Consider the following 18,846-nt stretch of genomic DNA (forward strand, 5'->3'; position numbering starts at 1 on the left):
ATGTTCAGCGTCCGTCAAATGGGTTTCCTGGAGACATGCGATGTCGGCGTGATAACATTGTAAAGCAGTCAAGATTTTTGAGCGCTTAATCGGCGACGTGATGCCCTCTATGTTCCAGGAAATAATCCTAAATGGGGTACTCATCTATAAAAGAGAGGAAAGAGATACAGAGCAAAGAGAGCACAGAAAAGAACTCCGGGAGCCCAGCCTCCCCCAGGGCCATAAGTATCAATTCCTCCACACAGTTGCAGCATACAAGACATTGCAGGAAAACCCAACAGGTTACATACTCCAATGACTGAAAGAGGACAATCCCACCCCCTTCCCAAACCCATCCAAACCCCAAAACTCCACCCCTGCCCCCTCTTCCCCAAATCCCCCCTGAAGTCCCTAATACCAACAGGCGCCCCACCCCCCTTAGAGTAGGAGCAGTGGAGTCACTAACGACATGACCAGGGCCCCCGATCCCTCCACCCCCCACCTCACCACTCCCAAATCAGAAGAAACCCAATACACACCAACACACCACCTTCCTCACCACCCCACAACTACAATCAGGTACAATGCCCATATAGCATCCACGAACTAGGGATGAAGGAAGGATCCCAAACCACTGAAAGTCCACAAGGGACAACCACTGCCAGATGGCATACCGTACGGGATCCATCCCTCACCCCCCATACATACACCCCCACCAAAGTCCCAATCCACAATCTCACCAAACACCCGAACACACAACCACCAAGAACCCAATCACCCATAAAAAAGATGAAATAAGAACAAACTGAAAACACAGCTGAATCCACAACAAAAGCTGTATAGAGGCTTACAGTCAAAGGAGGAGCAGGTCCCCCTCTCATAACCAAACAGCAAAGATCCATCTACAGAAACAGCAAACCCCCAAGTCCACCAAACCCCCAGTCAAGCAGGAAAAGTAAACGACCTTTGCAGGGGATCCTGAGGCCAAAGCATGGGTGGTGCCAGAAATTAGGTCCCCAAAGATAAGGGCCAACAACCAATCCAGAAGATAAGAGCCACCAAGAAACAGCTAGCACCAACCATGAGCCCAGAAATATCAGGGGACTGAAGAATGCCCAGATTCTCCAGGAAGAGCATCCAAGTAGGCCTGTGCAGCCTCAGCCGAGGTGTAGCTCTTCCACCTGGTGGTAGTCCAAATCTTCAGCAGCGCAGGATAGAGCAACTGGAATTGCTGCTTGCGGTCGAAGAGCACAGAGCACACTCGGGAAAAGCATCGCTGGCGCTCCTGCATCGCAGGGGAGTAGTCCTGGAACAGGCGGATCGGAGTTCCCTCATAGGTGAGGGTATTACGTTTTTGCCTATAGTGTCTCATCAGTTCCACCTTGTGGACCGATTTGTGCACCTTGAGAATGGTGACTCGGGCGCGGGTATGATCTTTGGTGCTCCAGCCAAGGCAATGGGCCCGCTCCAGCCTCAGAGGCCCCATGCCAGCAGGGAGCGGTAATTCAGCCCGAAGCCAAGACTCCAATGTGGTAAGCAGGCGAGAATCCGGAGCCGCTTCTGGTAAACCAATCAGACGCAGATTGTCTCGTCTCGATCGGTTCTCGAGATCTTCGAGTTTGTCCGCCTGGCACTGAAGTTGCTCTTTAAGAAACACCAGATCCGCTGCAAAGGCGGTATGGGTGTCCTCCACTAGTGCTACTCGAGTCTCCAGTTCGCCGGTGCTGGTGGTTTCTGTCAGCAAGGACTCAAGGGAGGTGAGTTGGCCCGACAGTTGTTCAAAGCGGGCATCCAAAGCCCGCACCACCGATGCAGACAGGGCCTCGATGTGAGCTTCCGACAAGGGAAGCGCGGAACCCGAGTCTGCCATCGCCATCTTAGATTCAGGCCGCAAAGCTCTCGCCTCTCGTTCCTTAGTGTTACGGGTCGTCTTTCCGCTCATGGCTGGGGTTCAGGACTGCATAAACTTGTCCATACACCACACTGATAATTAGTTTAGGTGTAGAATTGGCAAGAGAGGGAAGGCAAGGTGCGGAGGGACCAGGGGTCCCGGAGCTCAAGCAAAGCATGTCTTACTCGGCTCAGCACATCACGTGACCACCCCACCAGCAATTTATAAAACTCACTCCTTTAGCCGTCGGGTCCCAGCACTTTGCCCAAAGGACTAATCCTGATTGCCCACTCCACCTCATTAGCAGCACAGGGACGGTCCAACACCTCTGACTTCCTAGGAGATAAACTGGGCAACTTCTTACTATCCATATAGACTTGCCCATCCAGAACATCCAGCCCCAGGTCCGCATATAAATCTGCAAAGAACGTCCGCAAAATCTCACAGATCTCCCCCAGTCTATGGTGAAGGACACCCTGTGAGTCCTGGAGCGTAGTAACATCATCCTTCCCATGCTGCGTACGGACCAAGCACGCCAACAACCGGCTACTTTAATTGGTGAAACGAAACAATTGAAATTTAAATGCTCCCGCGCCCACTTTGCTCCTTGGTGTAATAACTTGTTCAGTTCCTGTTGGACCTCCAATAATTGCGTTTGAAGTGTAATAGAAGCCTGAATCCCATACTGCCGCCTCAACAAGGTTGCCCGATGTTCCAAACTCAGAATGGTCTGATGTCGCAGCTTGTTCTCTCTGGCAACGTATGTGATGACCTCGCCACATAACACCGCCTTCGCAGTTTCCCAGTAAAGAATGGGATCATCCTTGTGCCCCTGGTTAGTGAGTTGAAAATCTTTCTACTGTCACATCAAAAACTCCTAGAGCTGCACATCACGGTAAAGGTAGCAGGGAAACCGTCAGCCCTTCTGACTGCTCCGTGAATCACCCCACTTCCAACGAAGTCGGACCCAAGCGTGGTCGGACACTTCGATAGGTCCCATCTCCACCCCCAGCACTATGGAAAGGAGTGCACATGAAATAAGAACAAAATCTATACGAGAAAGCGTCCCATGTACCCTAGAGAGATGAGAATAATCCCTCTCCAAAGGATGTAATTCCCTCCAGACATCCAGCAATCCAAAAGATGTCTCCAATATGCGGACCCCTCTACAACTTTTGGCAGTCTCCCTTCCAAGGGAAGAAGAACGATCTAATTAGGAGCAGGGACTTCATTGAAGTCCCCTGCCCATAAGTAATGGAATATCTCCAAAGTGTAAAAGTTGATTACGGAGTATCCAAAAAAAAAGAGTGGGGGAATTGTTAGGGGCATAGACATTGCACAGCAATAACGGCTGGTTATTAAGAGAAACGGGAGCGATAACACCGGCCACCCCCCTTTCCACTGACGGCCAGGGCCTCCAAATAATCACCCACCCACCATGTAAAGAGCTTAGCATGTTCTGCAGAAGATAGCCTAGTCTCTTGTAAGAAGGCTATAGATGTTTTGGAGCGATTTAAACTTTGTAAGATTTTATAGCATTTCATGGGCAAGTGGATCCATCCCACATTCCAGGAAGAAAAGGTGTACTCCAGGGAAATTTACTCCAAGGAAAAAATGCAGGCATGACTATCCCAAACATGAATACCAGAGGGGCGTCCCAGCCTCCACCCCTCCAGACCAGCCAAGATCCAGATTACAGCCCAGACCCCCACAAGCCCGTGCAAAACCTCCCCCACTGCCCCACCCCCTCCTGCCCATCCCCGTCCCAAACACAACTGCCCCCGCCCTCCATCCTCTGCCCCAACCCAACCAAACCTCCTCCCCTCAACATGTCCAACAGGGTAACACTTCCAAGAAACTAGATACACCAACCTCTCAGTTCCACCCCATCGAGTAGAGAACACACCCCAAAGTGCTAGTGGAAAAAAGAGAGAGAGATAAAAAAGGCAAAAAGAGCAAAGGAGCAAAGGCATAAGGGAGGCCTACAAAATAACCTGTGTATCATCCCAGCTAACCCATCCCCTTCCCACCAACCATGCCCCAGCCAACCCACAAACCTACGCAGATCTCGCAGGCCAGCAAGTTGAACTGAGGTTCCCAAACCTAGGTCGAGGATCACCATATAAGCCCAAGCTGATAGGTGATAGGAGGCTCCAACACTACTCAACCCTCTAGGAACAGACAAAATTTTTTTCACAGCAATGAACCAAGGCCCCAGCAGGCTCACTCCCCTCCCTGCACACAACAAACACACAATAGGCATGCGGCAGCCACTCACCCACCCCCATCCCAGGCAAACCACATACCCTCCCCCCTCTGAACCCCTAGATAGAAAACACACCCCTCAACAAGCCCAGTAGGTAAAAAACAACAAATGAACACAGATCCACAACCCAAATGGGGAACCAGGGGTTCAACAGCAAATTTACAACTCAACCAGCCCACACTCCCACCCCACACCCTAACCTCTAGGTAGACACCCCAGGCTTGCTTCATAAGAATACTAAGCAGGCGTATACAGGGGTCAATGAGTCCCAGAAGCAAACTGGCCAGAACCGAGCCCTCCTAACAGGGATCCCAGTCCATAGTCTGTCAGTCATCTGGAAGTGAAAGGCAGGCAGTGACACTCTCCTGCAGGCCATTACGCTGGCCCTCCGGAATCTGTTCCACCACAAAATGCTGAGTAGCCTCCAAGGTGTCAAAATGATGGGCTTTACCCAAATGAACCATCTTCAATCGAGCCAGGTATTGCAGAGCAAACAAAATATTCTGCTGAATGACCCTGGTGCAGAGTGGGAAGAACCGACGGTGAGCCTGGGAGACCTCCGCCAAGTAGTCCTGGAAGCACAGGATAGGCTTGTTATGGAGGAGCTTCTTCCCTTGCCTCAATACTCTCAACACCTCAACCTTGTGGCGGTAGTTCAGGAAGTGGCAGATCACCACTCGAGGCCGATCCACATTCTCTCGGTGCTGGCCCAAATGATGTGCCCTCTCTATTCGCAGGGGGCCTAGGGCCTGCGGCAGTGATAGGGACTCTGGCAGCCAGCACTTCAAGAACTCCCCCAGCTCGCCTTCCTTCACATCCTCTGGCAGGCCCACGAACCGGAGATTATTCCAGTGGGATCTATTTTCTAAATCTTTCACCTTAGCCTGCAGTGCCGCCATAGTTACAGTTTACATGGACTGCTGTGAGAGGCGCTGCACCAAGTCCTCCATATTGCTGACACGTTGCTGGGTGTCCCGGACCTCTGATGTTAGAGATGAAAAACGCTGATCCAAAGTATCAAGCTTGTCTAGAATGTGTTGAAGTTTATCCCCCAGCATGCCCTCAATTGCTGTCTGCACTTCAGCTGTTTTTTTTAAGTTTAATCATCTTTATTGAAATTTGAATTTTTTATAATAAACATCTAGCAATTGACCAGTAAGCTAACAATGTGATAACAAATGATAGTACACAGAGTCAATCACTATAGCTTAATGTAACTTAAATAGGAAATGTCCTACAACAAATCTAACCAAACGATCAGACATGTAATATACAGTAAATGAGAAAATGAGAATATTGTTCATATGTCACATCTTAGTCCGTTAACATGCATATAGATCAAGGATCTCAAAGTCCTTCCTTGAGGGCCGCAATCCAGTCGGGTTTTCAGGATTTCTCCAATGAATATGCACTGAAAGCAGTGCATGCACATAGATCTCATGCATATTCATTGGGGAAATCCTGAAAACCCGACTGGATTGCGGCCCTCGAGGAGGAACTTTGAGACCCCTAATATAGATGGTAAAGGTTGACAGTTACTTTAAGAGATATTTTCAGCTGTTACCTCAGCCAACCATAGGGAGCTAGGAGATTCCGGCGATGCCGGCACCACGTGCTCCACCATCTTGGGCTCCACCATCCGGCCCTGATCTTTATGGGTGATCTTGGCCGCCATCCTGCTGCACCAAAAAAAGGTCAAAAGTGCCACAAGCAGAAAGGAAGAGCACTGCTCCATTGTGGTGAACAAGATCGGGGTGATCACACAGATAATTTGCAGATCCGTGGTCGGATGTATTGGAGCTGTAGCTACGAGCTGTCTACAGCACCATGCTTCCGCCGGAACTCCTTAAGTAATATATTTTGATACATGAGATTTAATAAGTCTCTGATAAATTGTGCAAGTTGGCTTTATCTGACACAGTTAAGTTTGTAGTACTCCTTTTTTTTATAACGTTTGATAAATACATAGTAACATAGTAACATAGTAGATGACGGCAGATAAAGACCCGAATGGTCCATCCAGTCTGCCCAACCTGATTCAATTAAAAAAAAATTTTTTTTTTTTTCTTCTTAGCTATTTCTGGGCGAGAATCCAAAGCTTTACCCGGTACTGTGCTTGGGTTCCAACTGCCGAAATCTCTGTTAAGACTTACTCCAGCCCATCTACACCCTCCCAGCCATTGAAGCCCTCCCCTGCCCATCCTCCTCCAAACGGCCATACACAGACACAGAGAGAAGAATCTAAAGCAAAACTTTAAACTATTTTCGCATTTCAAAAAAAGGCATGGAGGGATGTAACTTGAATGAAGTAGCAGGTATAACTCTAGCCACTAGTGGGCAGTCCAGATGGATCATACTGTCTGCCATCATTTAATTCATTACTATGTGCCTACACATGTCCATTATGCAACTGCACCTTGAGTACTCTGTGCAGTTCTGATTGCCCCATCTCAAAGATTATATTGTACAACTTGAAAAGCTCAGAAAAGAGTGACAAAAATGAAAGGGATGGAATACCTCCCTTACAAAGATAGGCCCATGTCATAGAGCAGGGTGTCAACTAGATCACCAAGGATTTTTGGGAGAGGGAGCGCTGATGGGATGAGGAGGGCAGGAAGTTCAAAGGATTGGTTTTTCAAATGTCACCCTTCCTATTATGCTTGAGCCATTCCTTGCTGTTACTCTTCAGTGCAGCAAATAGATGCATGTTATTGCAGCAGTGTGTGTTGTTTATTTTTTATAGTGTATACTTTTTAATGCAGTGGTAATTTGCATGCTATTTGTTTATTGCATTGGATAGTTAATATTGTGTTAGGAAGTTATGTGCTATGTGTTATATGCTATGTGACTAATTCAAGCTTACTTCATTTGTCACCGAATAAGAAGTTGTTAAATAATGTTGAGCTCCTATGCTTACTACTTTGATGCAGATTTTACAATGAATTTATAAGTAAGTGGACAGTATTTGATAAAAAGGTTCTCAGCCAATGAATTGCTTTTAGGAATCACTTTCATTTTTCCCTTGTTCATGAAATTCCACAAATGTAAAGCATATGAATTATTAAAAGTTTCATGGGGGTTCCAGACGTCATAATATCTTCTCCATGCAGGATAGGGAATTGGGTAGAATCGTTGTGGGTTCAAAATGGAAATATTCCCACATGTGCTGTCTTGTATGTCCTTGAAAACTGGCAACTCACACTGTTTTGCTAACACTCTAGTAAGTAAACTGGGACCTTGTTGTCCCCATATTGCTCCTCTATAGTTCCTCACAAAGTCTACCATGCAGTCCCATAGATATTGATAATGTCTTTCAAAACCAAATACCCCATTGCTGCAATCTTTAGATCCTTCAGCTGCCAGGAAATTTACTTCTGGGATAGGCCTTATGGTTATAATATCTGTATCCATGTAAATCCCACCATACTTCCAAACCATTGCAAGCCTGAAGCCATCAGCACTGACATGGGTCCAGTAGAATTCCTTGGCAGGATTTACCTGTAAGAAGAAATGCAGAATTATTATTTTACCAATATTGTTTTATTATCTAACAACGAGGGCCAGCTTAACATACTATAGTAAATATTCCTTAGGGATATAACTAGTAGACAAAAAAAATCACTACCCTGTGAACAGTCACTGCATACAAAAAGTTAATCAAACAAGCCTCAGACATACTGACTTAATATTACAATTTCAAGTCAGTTACTTTTATCAAATAAGGCAAGATGTCATTGGCTCCTTTTACATGTCAGGTGGGAGGTTCAGTATAAAACTCAGATAAAGTACAAGAAAAACCTGAACCCCACCTGACTGTAGAGCAATAAATATAATTAACAGTGTACAGTCGCAGAGTAGTGTGTCACAAAGTTAAACAAAAAATGCACATAACACAAAAAACAAAAAAAACAAGTACTTTGGGCTGGATTCACTAAGCAAACCGATCATGTACTGATCAGTTTGCGAGCCCTTAACGTCCAGTTTCACTAAAACCGGCCCGATTCACTAAAACCTTTTGCGATCCTCCCATGCAAATTAGTAAAACCCCATGCAAAATAGCCAAGTGATTGATTCACTAACAATTGCTTGGCTACTTTGGGTCGGGTTTTACTATTGCCAAACCCGACTGTTGCAGACCTGTCGGTAACTGAGTTACTGTCAGGTCTGCAGGCCTTTTGACAGGCCTGCCTGTCTTTTTTATTCATTTTTTTCCATGGCACAGATATTTTGCGTGTGTTACACATGCAAAATATCTGCCCCATAAAAAAATGAATAAAAATGACAGGCAGGCCAGTTAAAAAAAAGAAAAAGTTTTTTTTAAAAATTCACGATCATGCGATGCAAGGGGTGGGGTCTAAGGCCATGATTAGCTCAGGCTCCTACCTTGGGAGGGGCCAGGGGTGCCTGAGCCAATCGGGGACTTCCTTAGGGCTGAGCCTAAGGATGTCACTGATTGTTCAAAGCAATAGCCAATCAGGGACTTCCTAAGGCTCAGCCATAAGGAAGTTCATGATTGGCTCAGGCGCCTCAGGCCCCTCCCAAGGTGGGAGCCTGAGCCAATCAGGGCCTTATGCTCCTTCCCGTGCATCACATGTTGCAAAAGGGCAGGGCCTAAGGCCTCAGAGTCGTCGCTGGAGTCAATGGAGCAGGAGGGGTTGAGCATCCCTCCTGCTCCGTTAAAGGTACAAGGAGGGGGGAGGCAAGGGGGCTTGGAATGGATAGGGGTGTCTGGGGGTGGCAGGAGGGAGTTGGCATCCCTCCTGCAGTTTGTTTATGGGTGTGTGGGCCCGGCCAGGCGTCATGACTTTTAATTTAGAAACAGGGAGGGAGGTGGGTTGGTCTGGGCTCGGCCAGACAAGATCGGCACGGGAGGGTGGATCTATGCGGGGGGAGGGGCATCATGACTTTTTTTTAACTTTTTCTTTTTTAAACTTTTTTGTCGGGCAGGGAGCCCATGGTTTTAACCCACTTTAATCAGTGGGTTAAAACCACGGGCTCCCTTCGGGAAGGGCAGGAGAGATTCGGGGCGAGAGCAGGAGAGTCGGGACAGGCAGATTCGGGGCACAGCTTCGGTGCAGCAGAGAGCAGGCTGCGATGCCCGATCTCTCTTGCCTGCTTGCTGGACTCTCCTGTTCTCTGCCGCTGTTCTCCGCAGTGCAGGCCCACTTTAAAACCATGGGCTTGCACTGCAGAGAATGGCGGCAGAGAACAGGAGAGTCCGGGAGCATCAAGAGAGATCTGTGCTGGGCTGAGCCCTGACAGCAGTGACAAGAGGCTGCGTCTCCTGTCACTACTGTCAGGGTGTGCGCATGAGCAGGGATCACTCTGGCCATGGGTAGGGAGCATGTAGGGGGGGCATGCAATAGGAAATGGATCGTGTATGGTTTGTAGGTTTAGTGAATCCTGCCCTTAGCTGGGAGAAAAAAATAGCAGCAGTGATGGTTCCTCCAGGCCAGTCCAGAAACTGTCTCAGCTCCAATAGCACACCCTCCGGTCTCACAGCAGCTGGCTTCACACAACAAGCACAAAAAAGCTAGCAGTGCTTCAACATAGACCTGCACAGAGTTCCCATAGAAGCTAACTTTGTATGTTGCAATACCTCGGTCCTAGAGGCAAACAATTCTTCATCCACTCCCTAAGGGGGCACAAGTACACAATTCACATTCTTCCCAGAATGTACTCACGACCAGTGGAAAACAAAAAAGCAAAAACAAACCCTCATTCTACAAGAGTCTTATTTCACATTCAAACTGTTTATTTAGAAAAAAGGGCTTCACAGGCACACAGCACATTCTTTTCCTTAACCAAAGCATAGGCTCAGGGACAGCAAACAAATTTAAACTCCTTAGCCCCGCCTTCAACATCAACAAAGGCATGTACTCCCCACCTGCTCGCTAATTGCAGGCATCCATAGCAACCACAGATTATAAAAATGCTTGCCTTCAATAGCAACGTTCAGTCCTTCAGGTTCAATATACTGCAGTTTAAAAATCCAAAACTGCTCATGTTGTCTTAATTTTCTTTTCAAATTCCCCTTCGCTTACCCAAATGTACTTATTCCAAGATAATACATTTCAAAGTCTCAAAACAATGTCCTGCTATTAGGCAGTGTTGCACCATAGGTACCTTAGTATTTATAGTGTTGATACAAGAATGATGTTCAATTAGGCAAGTTTTAAACGCTCATGAAGTCTGTCCCACATATAGTTTCTTGCAAGGGCATCTTATCTCATAAACCACCCTCACAGATTCACAAGAAGTGTTTTGTCTCAGCGGAATCTCCACCCCAGTTTTTTTCCCACCGGAAGATCTCACATTCTTCATTCACCTCACATACCGAACAGTGATTATATTTTTTATGTCCCGCCATTCATTCTGTCTAGCTGACCAAACATCAGATTTACTTACAATATCAGCAAGATTGGAATTACGTGCAAAAGATACTTGACACTGAATTTGAGACAGCACAGGATGGACATCAAACAGAGCTAGATGTTTTTTTCACTGCCATAGCCACCCAATTGGACGAAATATTAAACTTCAAAGCACATTGAACCTTATTGTCCATCACAGGCTTAGTTCTTTCTTGTAATAAAAGTTGACAATTAAAATGTCCATTTAAATGCATTGTGGACAGTGGACATGCATATCCGACGATAGTGGATAAATTGCCCCGCCCCTGCTCCGCCCCATTTATTTACCTGTTTTCTGAAAGTTAGTCTAAAATGTATTAAAATTAGTCCAATACAAGGATCACCATTTCTATTTCTAACCATTTATCAAAACAGCTACAATACTACTTTATCCTAAAGCAATAAAATAAAAAAAATAGAATTTTTTTCTACCTTTGTCATGTGGTTTCTTTTTTTTCGTAACTATGTTTATTAGCGATCGCAATACAAAGTGTACAGGCAACCAGCAGTACAAAGGTACAATGCTCAATGCAGGTACAAACAGTAAGAGAAATACAAAACGGGCAATATATATGAAACATATATGTGGTATCCAAGTACAGTACAGTCGCAATCAACAATTTTACTATAACCCCCCATTTGCAATTCACCTTCACAAGTCACAAGCACACCATCTAAATCTCATCATGTGCACCACATACACACCACCTCACACATTCAGGCACCCGCCCCGCTATCCACTGATGAACAGCCCAGGAGGACCCAAAAGAAGAAATAGGGAGATTAAATATGGAGATTCAGGCTGCCCCGACTGATCACCAGGACACAATAACAAGGCAGCTTTCCAAAGACCCACATAGCATTTATGTTCCACCCTCCCCCCTTGGGAGTCTGTTGTATTTCATACTGGGCCACCTGAGCGATCCTATTGAGCCAATGGGTAAAGGAGGCTACCTGATCGGACACCCCTGAGAAAACTTCCCCAGAATACCTCCCAGCTCCCAAACAAGGAAGAAAAACCAGAACAAGAAAAAATAATGTTCCCATAAGGGAAAACAGAAAGAAAATTAGAGATCCTGGATCCTGGATATCCAAGATCCGACTCTCGCAGGATACCAGAAGACTCCATAACAGTATATCAAGGAGGCCCCTCCTTGGACACATGATACCAAACCACTCAGTCACCAAGGTTTAGTAGTCCTACACTCCTGGTCCTCCCCCTGAAAAGATGGAACTGTAGGTTCAAATCCACAGGTAGGCCTCACTGCACAGCCGCCATCTCACTGGTCAGCTGAACAGCGGCCTGGATGAACTCCAAAAATAAGGCAACCAAAACATAGGACACATAACTCAAAGGGCTCTGGAGCAAAGGAGAGGCAGGGAATAGGGGGGTTGGGCTGCACCACCAACCCGTACCCCCAAACTGGCAGGTCATCAACTCACGGGAGGGCAACAGAAAACAACAGGGCCCATACTCCAGCTCTTAGCACCATGCTGCAGCCATCCTCACTCTGCAAGATCTCTGTGCTCTGCAGGGTCACCTGCAGCGTTGATGGTATCCAGGAACTGTTGTGCTTCCACTTTAGTTGTGAAAGAAGTGATAAAGATTGCTGGTATTCTGCAGCTCCGGAAGCCCCACAACCCTCAGATTGTTGCGGCACTGGTGGTTCTCAGTGTCCTTTAGCTTCTCTGTAAGGGCTGCTACCTGCTCCTGCACCTGTTGGGCCTCGTCTTCTCATGTAGAAATTCTCTGTTTCGCCTCTGTGATCTTCTGGGCACCGCCGACTGTAACTTATTGAGGCGGTCCTCCAGGGCTGTGGTGACAAGGTGGGATATCTCCTGGGCCCATTCTCCCAACATCGGAGGTGTGAGTGCAGGAGCCGCTGCCATCTTAAGTTCTGGCGTGCTGATTCTATCTTTAAGAGTTTTTGCAGGTTTAGTGGGCATACCTTGGCCCTGCCAATAAAGAAAATGGCGTTAATCCCCACAGCAATAGTCACTCTTCACAGGTGCCTCTGGGGAAACTCAACTCATTCGGTATGGAGAGGTTTCTAGCAGGTTTTTTGAGGGTCGGATCACGGAGCCCAGGAGCACACGTCTGTTAACGATGAGCGCATCACATGATCCCTGTCATGTGATTTCTGCTTTCCTCATCTTATCATTCTCTTCCTTCCATCCACTGTCTGCCTCCCTCTTTCATCTCTACTCCTGCCCCCTTCTTTGGTCTGGCATCCATCATATTCCCTCTGTTCTCTTCATGGTCTGGCTTCTCTCTCCTTCTATCTTTCCTTCCCTCCCCTCTGTGGTTTTTAGCATCTCTCCTCATTTCCTCCACTCAGATCTGATATCTCTGTCTCCTTCCCCATTCACTGGCATCTTTCTCTCCTCTCTTCCCTTTCCTTTTCATCTATGGTCTTCCTTCTCTATTTTCTGCCTCCGTCTAAATTAAATTCTTTCTTACTATTCAGTACTGTTTCCCTCTTTTTTTCTGTGTCTACTCACAACTTGCCACCCCTTTCCTTCATCCCTCCACTATCTCACTAACTCTATCTTCTTCATCCCATCCAGCATATGCCCCCCATCCAGCATGTGGGAAAGCAACAGTAGTGATGAGGAGGTGAGGGCCCCTCACCTCCTCACTGCTGCAGCTGCTTTACCATATGTGCCCGACACTGACAGCACAAGTTCTCCCCACTTCCATCATCTGCCTCCTTCTGCAGTCCCCACTTCCATCATCTTCCCCCTTCTGCAGTCCCCACTTCCAACATCTCTCTCCCCCGGCTCCTCCCCAGGCCCAGGTCCATCTCCCTCCTCTTCACGTTGGTCAGTCACCTTTCTGATTTATTTTTTTCAATTGGCGACAGGTCCCTCCCCCAGGAAAGATAGGTATCGGGCCCCCCCTGCATCGGTGGCAAGCATCCCAGGAAAGATTGGCATCGGGACCCCTCCATCGGTGACAACTGTCCATTCTCTTGCAAGCGGTGCTGCTGCTCGGCCAAAGCTGTTCTCTGACGTTAATTGCCCAGGTAGAAACAGGAAGCTGTGACAGAGGGGACGCTTTGGGATGAGCACCGCTGATGCCGAGGGGGCCCGATGCTGATATTTCCCGGGGGATGGCCTGATGCTAATTTTTGCTGGGGGGGCTCGATGCCAATCTTTTCCGGGGGCCTGTCACCATTTGAAAAAAAAAAGCTGAGTTGTCTTGTTTCTTCATCGGGCCCCCTGGCAAGTTCGGGCTCTAGGCACATGCCTACTGGGCCTACTCATTAATCCAGCCCTGCTCTAAGGTGGTGCACAGCTGGCACACTGGGTCCAGAACCTCCCGTTCTACTCTGCCACTGCTGCTTTCCTGAACCAGCAGCAGCAGCAGTAAACTTTAAATGCAGTTGTCGCGAGACCTTCCTGCACCTCCCCGTGGTTGCTAATCCACCCCCTTTGACATCACTCCATACAAAAATAGACAAATATACCCTCCTCTCTTTTTACTAAACCGCAATAGAGTTTTTTAGCGCAGGGAGCCTATGAGCGTCGAGAGCAGCGCTGGGCATTCAGCGCAGCTCCCTGCGCTCTAAAAACTGCTATCGTGGTTTAGTAAAAAGAGAGGGGGGTATATTTGTCTATTTTTGTATGGTTGTTACTGAGGTGATAGTGCATAGAGTCATCTGCTTTGACCTCTTTGAAAAACCCTGTAATAGGAATGATAATTAACATTTTCTATGCGTACAGTGTGCGTTGTGTTTTTTTTAAATTTTATTGTTGGTAGATCATTTTGACTTGGTCATTTTAAAAGTAGCTTGCAAGCCCAAAAAGTGTGGGCACCCCTGCTCTAGGAAGTTCAGAGTCCTTTACTGACTGACCAATGCTTAACACTAACAGAATGCATATAATTTGCATGCTGTTAGTGTTGAGCATTGGCTACTAAAAAAAAAAAAATCAGTGCTGCACCTGATTTTTTTCTGGTGCTGTAAAGAACAGCACTAGAGTTCTGTGCATGTTCCTTCAGTGTATCCTAATTATGTAATTTAAAAGTAGCAAGCTGATAAATGCTAAAGTAGAATAACAAATACTTCACCATACTGAATGTGTAGAAATATTTAGATGTTACATGGCCTGTCAAAGTTTTTTGTTTTTTTTTAAGTAGTATAATCGGTACACTACATTCCAAACTGATTGACAGGTGAAATAAATTAAGGACTGACCAATCAATGTTCACTTCCATGTTAGACCCCACCCCACCCACACTCACGCCCACACCAATACCCCAATGTTCCACAAAAGTGGGAAAGAGCTAAAAACAACAGTAAAGTGGAACAGATGATCTGGATGAACAGATCATTAATAGTTGTCTAACATAATCCATAATTTTCACTCTATATATAGTAGTCCAAAAGCATGAAGTGACAAAAAGACCCAAAAACTTAAAATGTCCAAAAACTTAAAATGATATGAAACCCAACACAGTCTGTGGTTTGTCCAAATATAAATTTCTACAGAAATTCTGCTATAATCCCTTCAGGAATCAGACTCACAGAAATGTCAAAGGTCTATGGTCAATTGATCTTGCTACAGCTGATCATCTGAAAACTATTACAAAAAAAAAGATTTTAAACCAGGCCAAAAACTTTGACCACATTGTAGGCAAGACCTTAATGCAAAGTTGGATGAAGTGGAAGATTCTCTATTTGATTCTGGAAGGGATAACCCCATTGATGCAGCTAAAAATCTCAATACCAGCTATATAGTTAGTTAAGTGCCATCAACTCATGTTCGAGTCTTAGCAACTTGATGAATTACATATCTAAAAAGAAATTGGTTTTGTTCTAGTCCAGTAAGGTCCTCCAGTGTCATCCCCATGGTTGTTTTCAATGTGTCCACCCATCTGATTTCAGGTTGGCTTCTTCACCTACAGTCCTTAGTGTCACCTTTCTTTGGTATAGGTATGAACAGGGATCTTCTCCAATCGGTTGGCCATGTTTTTTCCTTCCAAATCTGTTGACACAGTCAAGTGAGAATCATGATAGCACCTTCTGAGCCTCTGATTAATTCAGTTGGAATACTGTCAATACCAAGTGACTTATTTTTCGATAAAGCTTTAATAGCTGCTAGGACTTCTTCTTTTAAAATATCTGGTTATTCTTCGAGGTCAGTTTACAGTTCAATTTTCCCAATATTACCCTCCTTGCCTTTTTTTGTATAGATTTTCCATATATTCTTTTCATCTCTTTTTAATGCTTTCTGGATCACCCAATTGAGGCTGGAATTTCTGCCAAAATCTCTTACCCTCCTGATACACTAATCTGGTTTTTCTGTTTATATGTTCAGATTCAATTTTCTGACAAATATCCTTTAGATATCAATTTTTTGTCTTGCCAAACTTGATGTTGAAGCACTCAGTTTTCGTGACACTTTTTCTCTATCACCAGAAAGTTTTGCTTGTCTTCTATGTTCTGCTACTTGTCTTGTTTCTTCTGAGATCCAAGGTGATTTCTTGGCTTTCATTCTCTTCTGAAATTTTTTTTTTAGCTTCATCACTAATTTCAGTTTGTTTGTTTTTTAAGTTCAATATGTTTGTTGTTTTTAAAGAACTTACAATATAAAACTCTTTGGGCTCTCTATTTCCTGTATCAAAACAAGCAAATCTGTTTTATCCAATAGTCCAATGGAATATTTTCAATGTCATATTTCAGGTCTCTAATGTCAAAAGCTTGTGGTTGCTTCCATCATCAGCTTCTGGTTTAGTCCTTGCAGTCAAAACTGCAGATTTCCATCTCTGTCCTATGTAGATATATTTGATTTAGATACATTCCATTTGGAGAGGTCCCAGTTGTACTGGCAACATTTGTGGTGTTGGAAATGCATATTCATGACTGACAGTTGATTTGTTTTGCAAAACTGTACTAAGCTATCACCAGCTTCATTTCTTTTTCCTATGCCGTGCTTTCCAACCACTGTATCTTCAGGGGTTCATAGTCATTCGCACGCAAGACTTCAGCGCGCTGACATTGCAGCACTGACAATTCAGCGCAAGACACCAGTGACGCCTAAAAAGTGACTTTTAAAGAGCTCCGATGCGGGTTATGAGTGGGGAACCCCCCAGTTTATTTCATACTCTTTGTGCTGCCATGGGGGGGGTAGTTGGGGGGTTGCTTTTCAACCTAACCCTGTAAACCGTGCTGAGCTCTACGCTTGTGGAGATGGTGCGGTATACAAACCTAAGGTTTAGTTTAGTTTTAGTTTAAACTTAACTTTTTCCAGATTTTTTAGAAAAAGTTAAGTTTTCTCTATAATGTGGGGGGTTGCACCCCCCTCAATGGCAGCATGAACAGTCTGAAATAAAGTGGGGGGTTCCCCCCACACCCCCCATCGAAGCTCTTTAACAGTCACTTTTTAGGTGGCATGCTGGTATCTTGCGCCGAATTGTCGGCACTGCAATGTCAACGCACTGAAGTCTCGCACGCTTTTGTCCCGCCACCATCTTCAGGTGTACTTCCTGCTTTTGATTTGAAGTTCCCTATAATGATCAGTAGATCTTGTTTCAGTGTTTGATCTATTTCATTTTGAAGTTGTTTGTAGAACAACACTATGTCCTAATCTTCCACGTCTGTCATTGGAGCATATACAGTACTTCCCCGAAATTCACGGGGGTTCCGTTCCAGGAACCCCCACAAATTTTGAGAAACCGCGAATACTGTTTTTAGGCAGGCTTTGACACGCAGCTCCTGATTGGTAAGGCCTGACTTTAGTACAAGAAGAGGCGGTCGGAGCATACAGCGAGTGATTTCCTTCACTCACCGGCACTCCGGTTGCCCTTTCCTGCCTCTCCAGCTGCCCTCTTCTGCCTGGTCATTCATGGTTGGAAAATACTGTGAATGACCAGGACTGCGAACTGCTGACCGCGAATTTGCGGGGGAGCACTGTACTTGTATCAAGGTGACATTGATTGGCTTTCCCTGTAGACAGATTGACATCACTCTATAACTGATAATGTTATACTTTAATACCATCTTTGAAAGCTTATTGTTGAGGATGAATTCTGTGCCATTTTTCCTGTGTATTTCATGACCAGAGTAGCAGATCCAATGCTCGTTTGGCCCTGTCCTGTGCATTTGAGTTCACTGATCACTATCAAATCGATTTTGGTTTTTTCCATTTGTTGTTTAACAATTTCCAATCTTTCTTGATTCAAGCTTCGTACATTCCATGTTCCTATGTTAAGAATATCTTTACAGCTTCTGATCTCCCTATTCTATCCAGCAACATCAGCATCAGGATGTCCTGGCAGCTTTGATCTGTCAGCTTCACAAACACTGGGCAAACTCTGGGTGATGATCATCTTTTCCCTAGTAGCATGGTGAGTACCTTCCAACCTAGGGGACCATCTTCCAGCACTTTATGTTGATTCTTTATGTCTCAGCATAATCATCATGTTTTCTTGGCAGAATACAGAAGTAGATTGCTGGGCCTTTCTTCTGCACAATATAAATTTGATGTTGTCACATCAAACACAATCTTCTGCCTGTATAGACTGCCTCATAAGCTTTTGTTTGAGCATAGCCCAGATCTTCTCCAGGAGAGTCAGTGTCTGCACTAGAAAACACATCGGTGTGGAAGTAACATAAGAACTGTCATACTGGGACAGACCACAAGTCCATCAAGTTCAATATCCCATTTCCAATAGTGGCCAACCCAGGTCACAAGTATCTTCCAAGATTCCAAAGATTAAACACATTTATGCTGCTTAAAAAAAGCAGTGGATTTCCCTGGCTCCTTATTAATAATGGCTTATGGACTTCTCCTTTAGGAAGTTATCCAAACTTTTCTAAACCCTGCTAAGCCAACCATTTTCACCACATTCTCTAGCAACAAAAACCAGAGTTCAATTACAAGGTGAATGAAGAAATATTTTTTCTGGTTTGTTTTAAATCTACCATTAGTAGCTTCATTACATGTTCCTTAATTCTACTATTTTTGAAAAGAGTAAACAAGTGATTAAAACACTGAGTGGGATGGAGCGGATCACATGATAGACCTCGATCACCCATGGGAGAGATGTGATCAAATTTTGACACCCCAGTAATTAATCTAGCAGATGTATTCTGTATTACCTGCAGGGCATGAATTCTTGCTTTTGTAATGCCCACAAATAAAGCATTACAAAAGTCTAATTTGCTAATAACAAGACTTGGACCATAATCTGGAAATCTAACATTGATAACATAGGTTTGACACTTGACAAAACCCTCATTTGCATAATGCTCCCTTGACAAGTAACTATCAAGGTAAACACCTAGTAATCT

The 18,846-nt window shown here is 45.2% G+C and overlaps 1 protein-coding gene across 1 annotated transcript in view; it reads right to left on the reverse strand.

Annotated features, from left to right (window-relative positions):
* Positions 1-6,382: 6,382 nt before the first annotated feature.
* The window catches only part of LOC117366382 (alpha-1,4-N-acetylglucosaminyltransferase-like), a 144,275-nt gene continuing 131,811 nt past the window's right edge, over positions 6,383-18,846 (reverse strand). The window contains exon 3 of the mRNA XM_033957671.1: positions 6,383-7,634. Within this exon, the coding sequence (XP_033813562.1) occupies positions 7,053-7,634 (582 nt within the window). The 3' untranslated portion in view covers positions 6,383-7,052. The remainder of the gene's footprint in view (positions 7,635-18,846) is intronic.

The sequence above is a fragment of the Geotrypetes seraphini genome, chromosome 9 (genome assembly GCF_902459505.1).
Source record: "Geotrypetes seraphini chromosome 9, aGeoSer1.1, whole genome shotgun sequence".
In the NCBI taxonomy this organism is placed as follows: domain Eukaryota; kingdom Metazoa; phylum Chordata; class Amphibia; order Gymnophiona; family Dermophiidae; genus Geotrypetes; species Geotrypetes seraphini.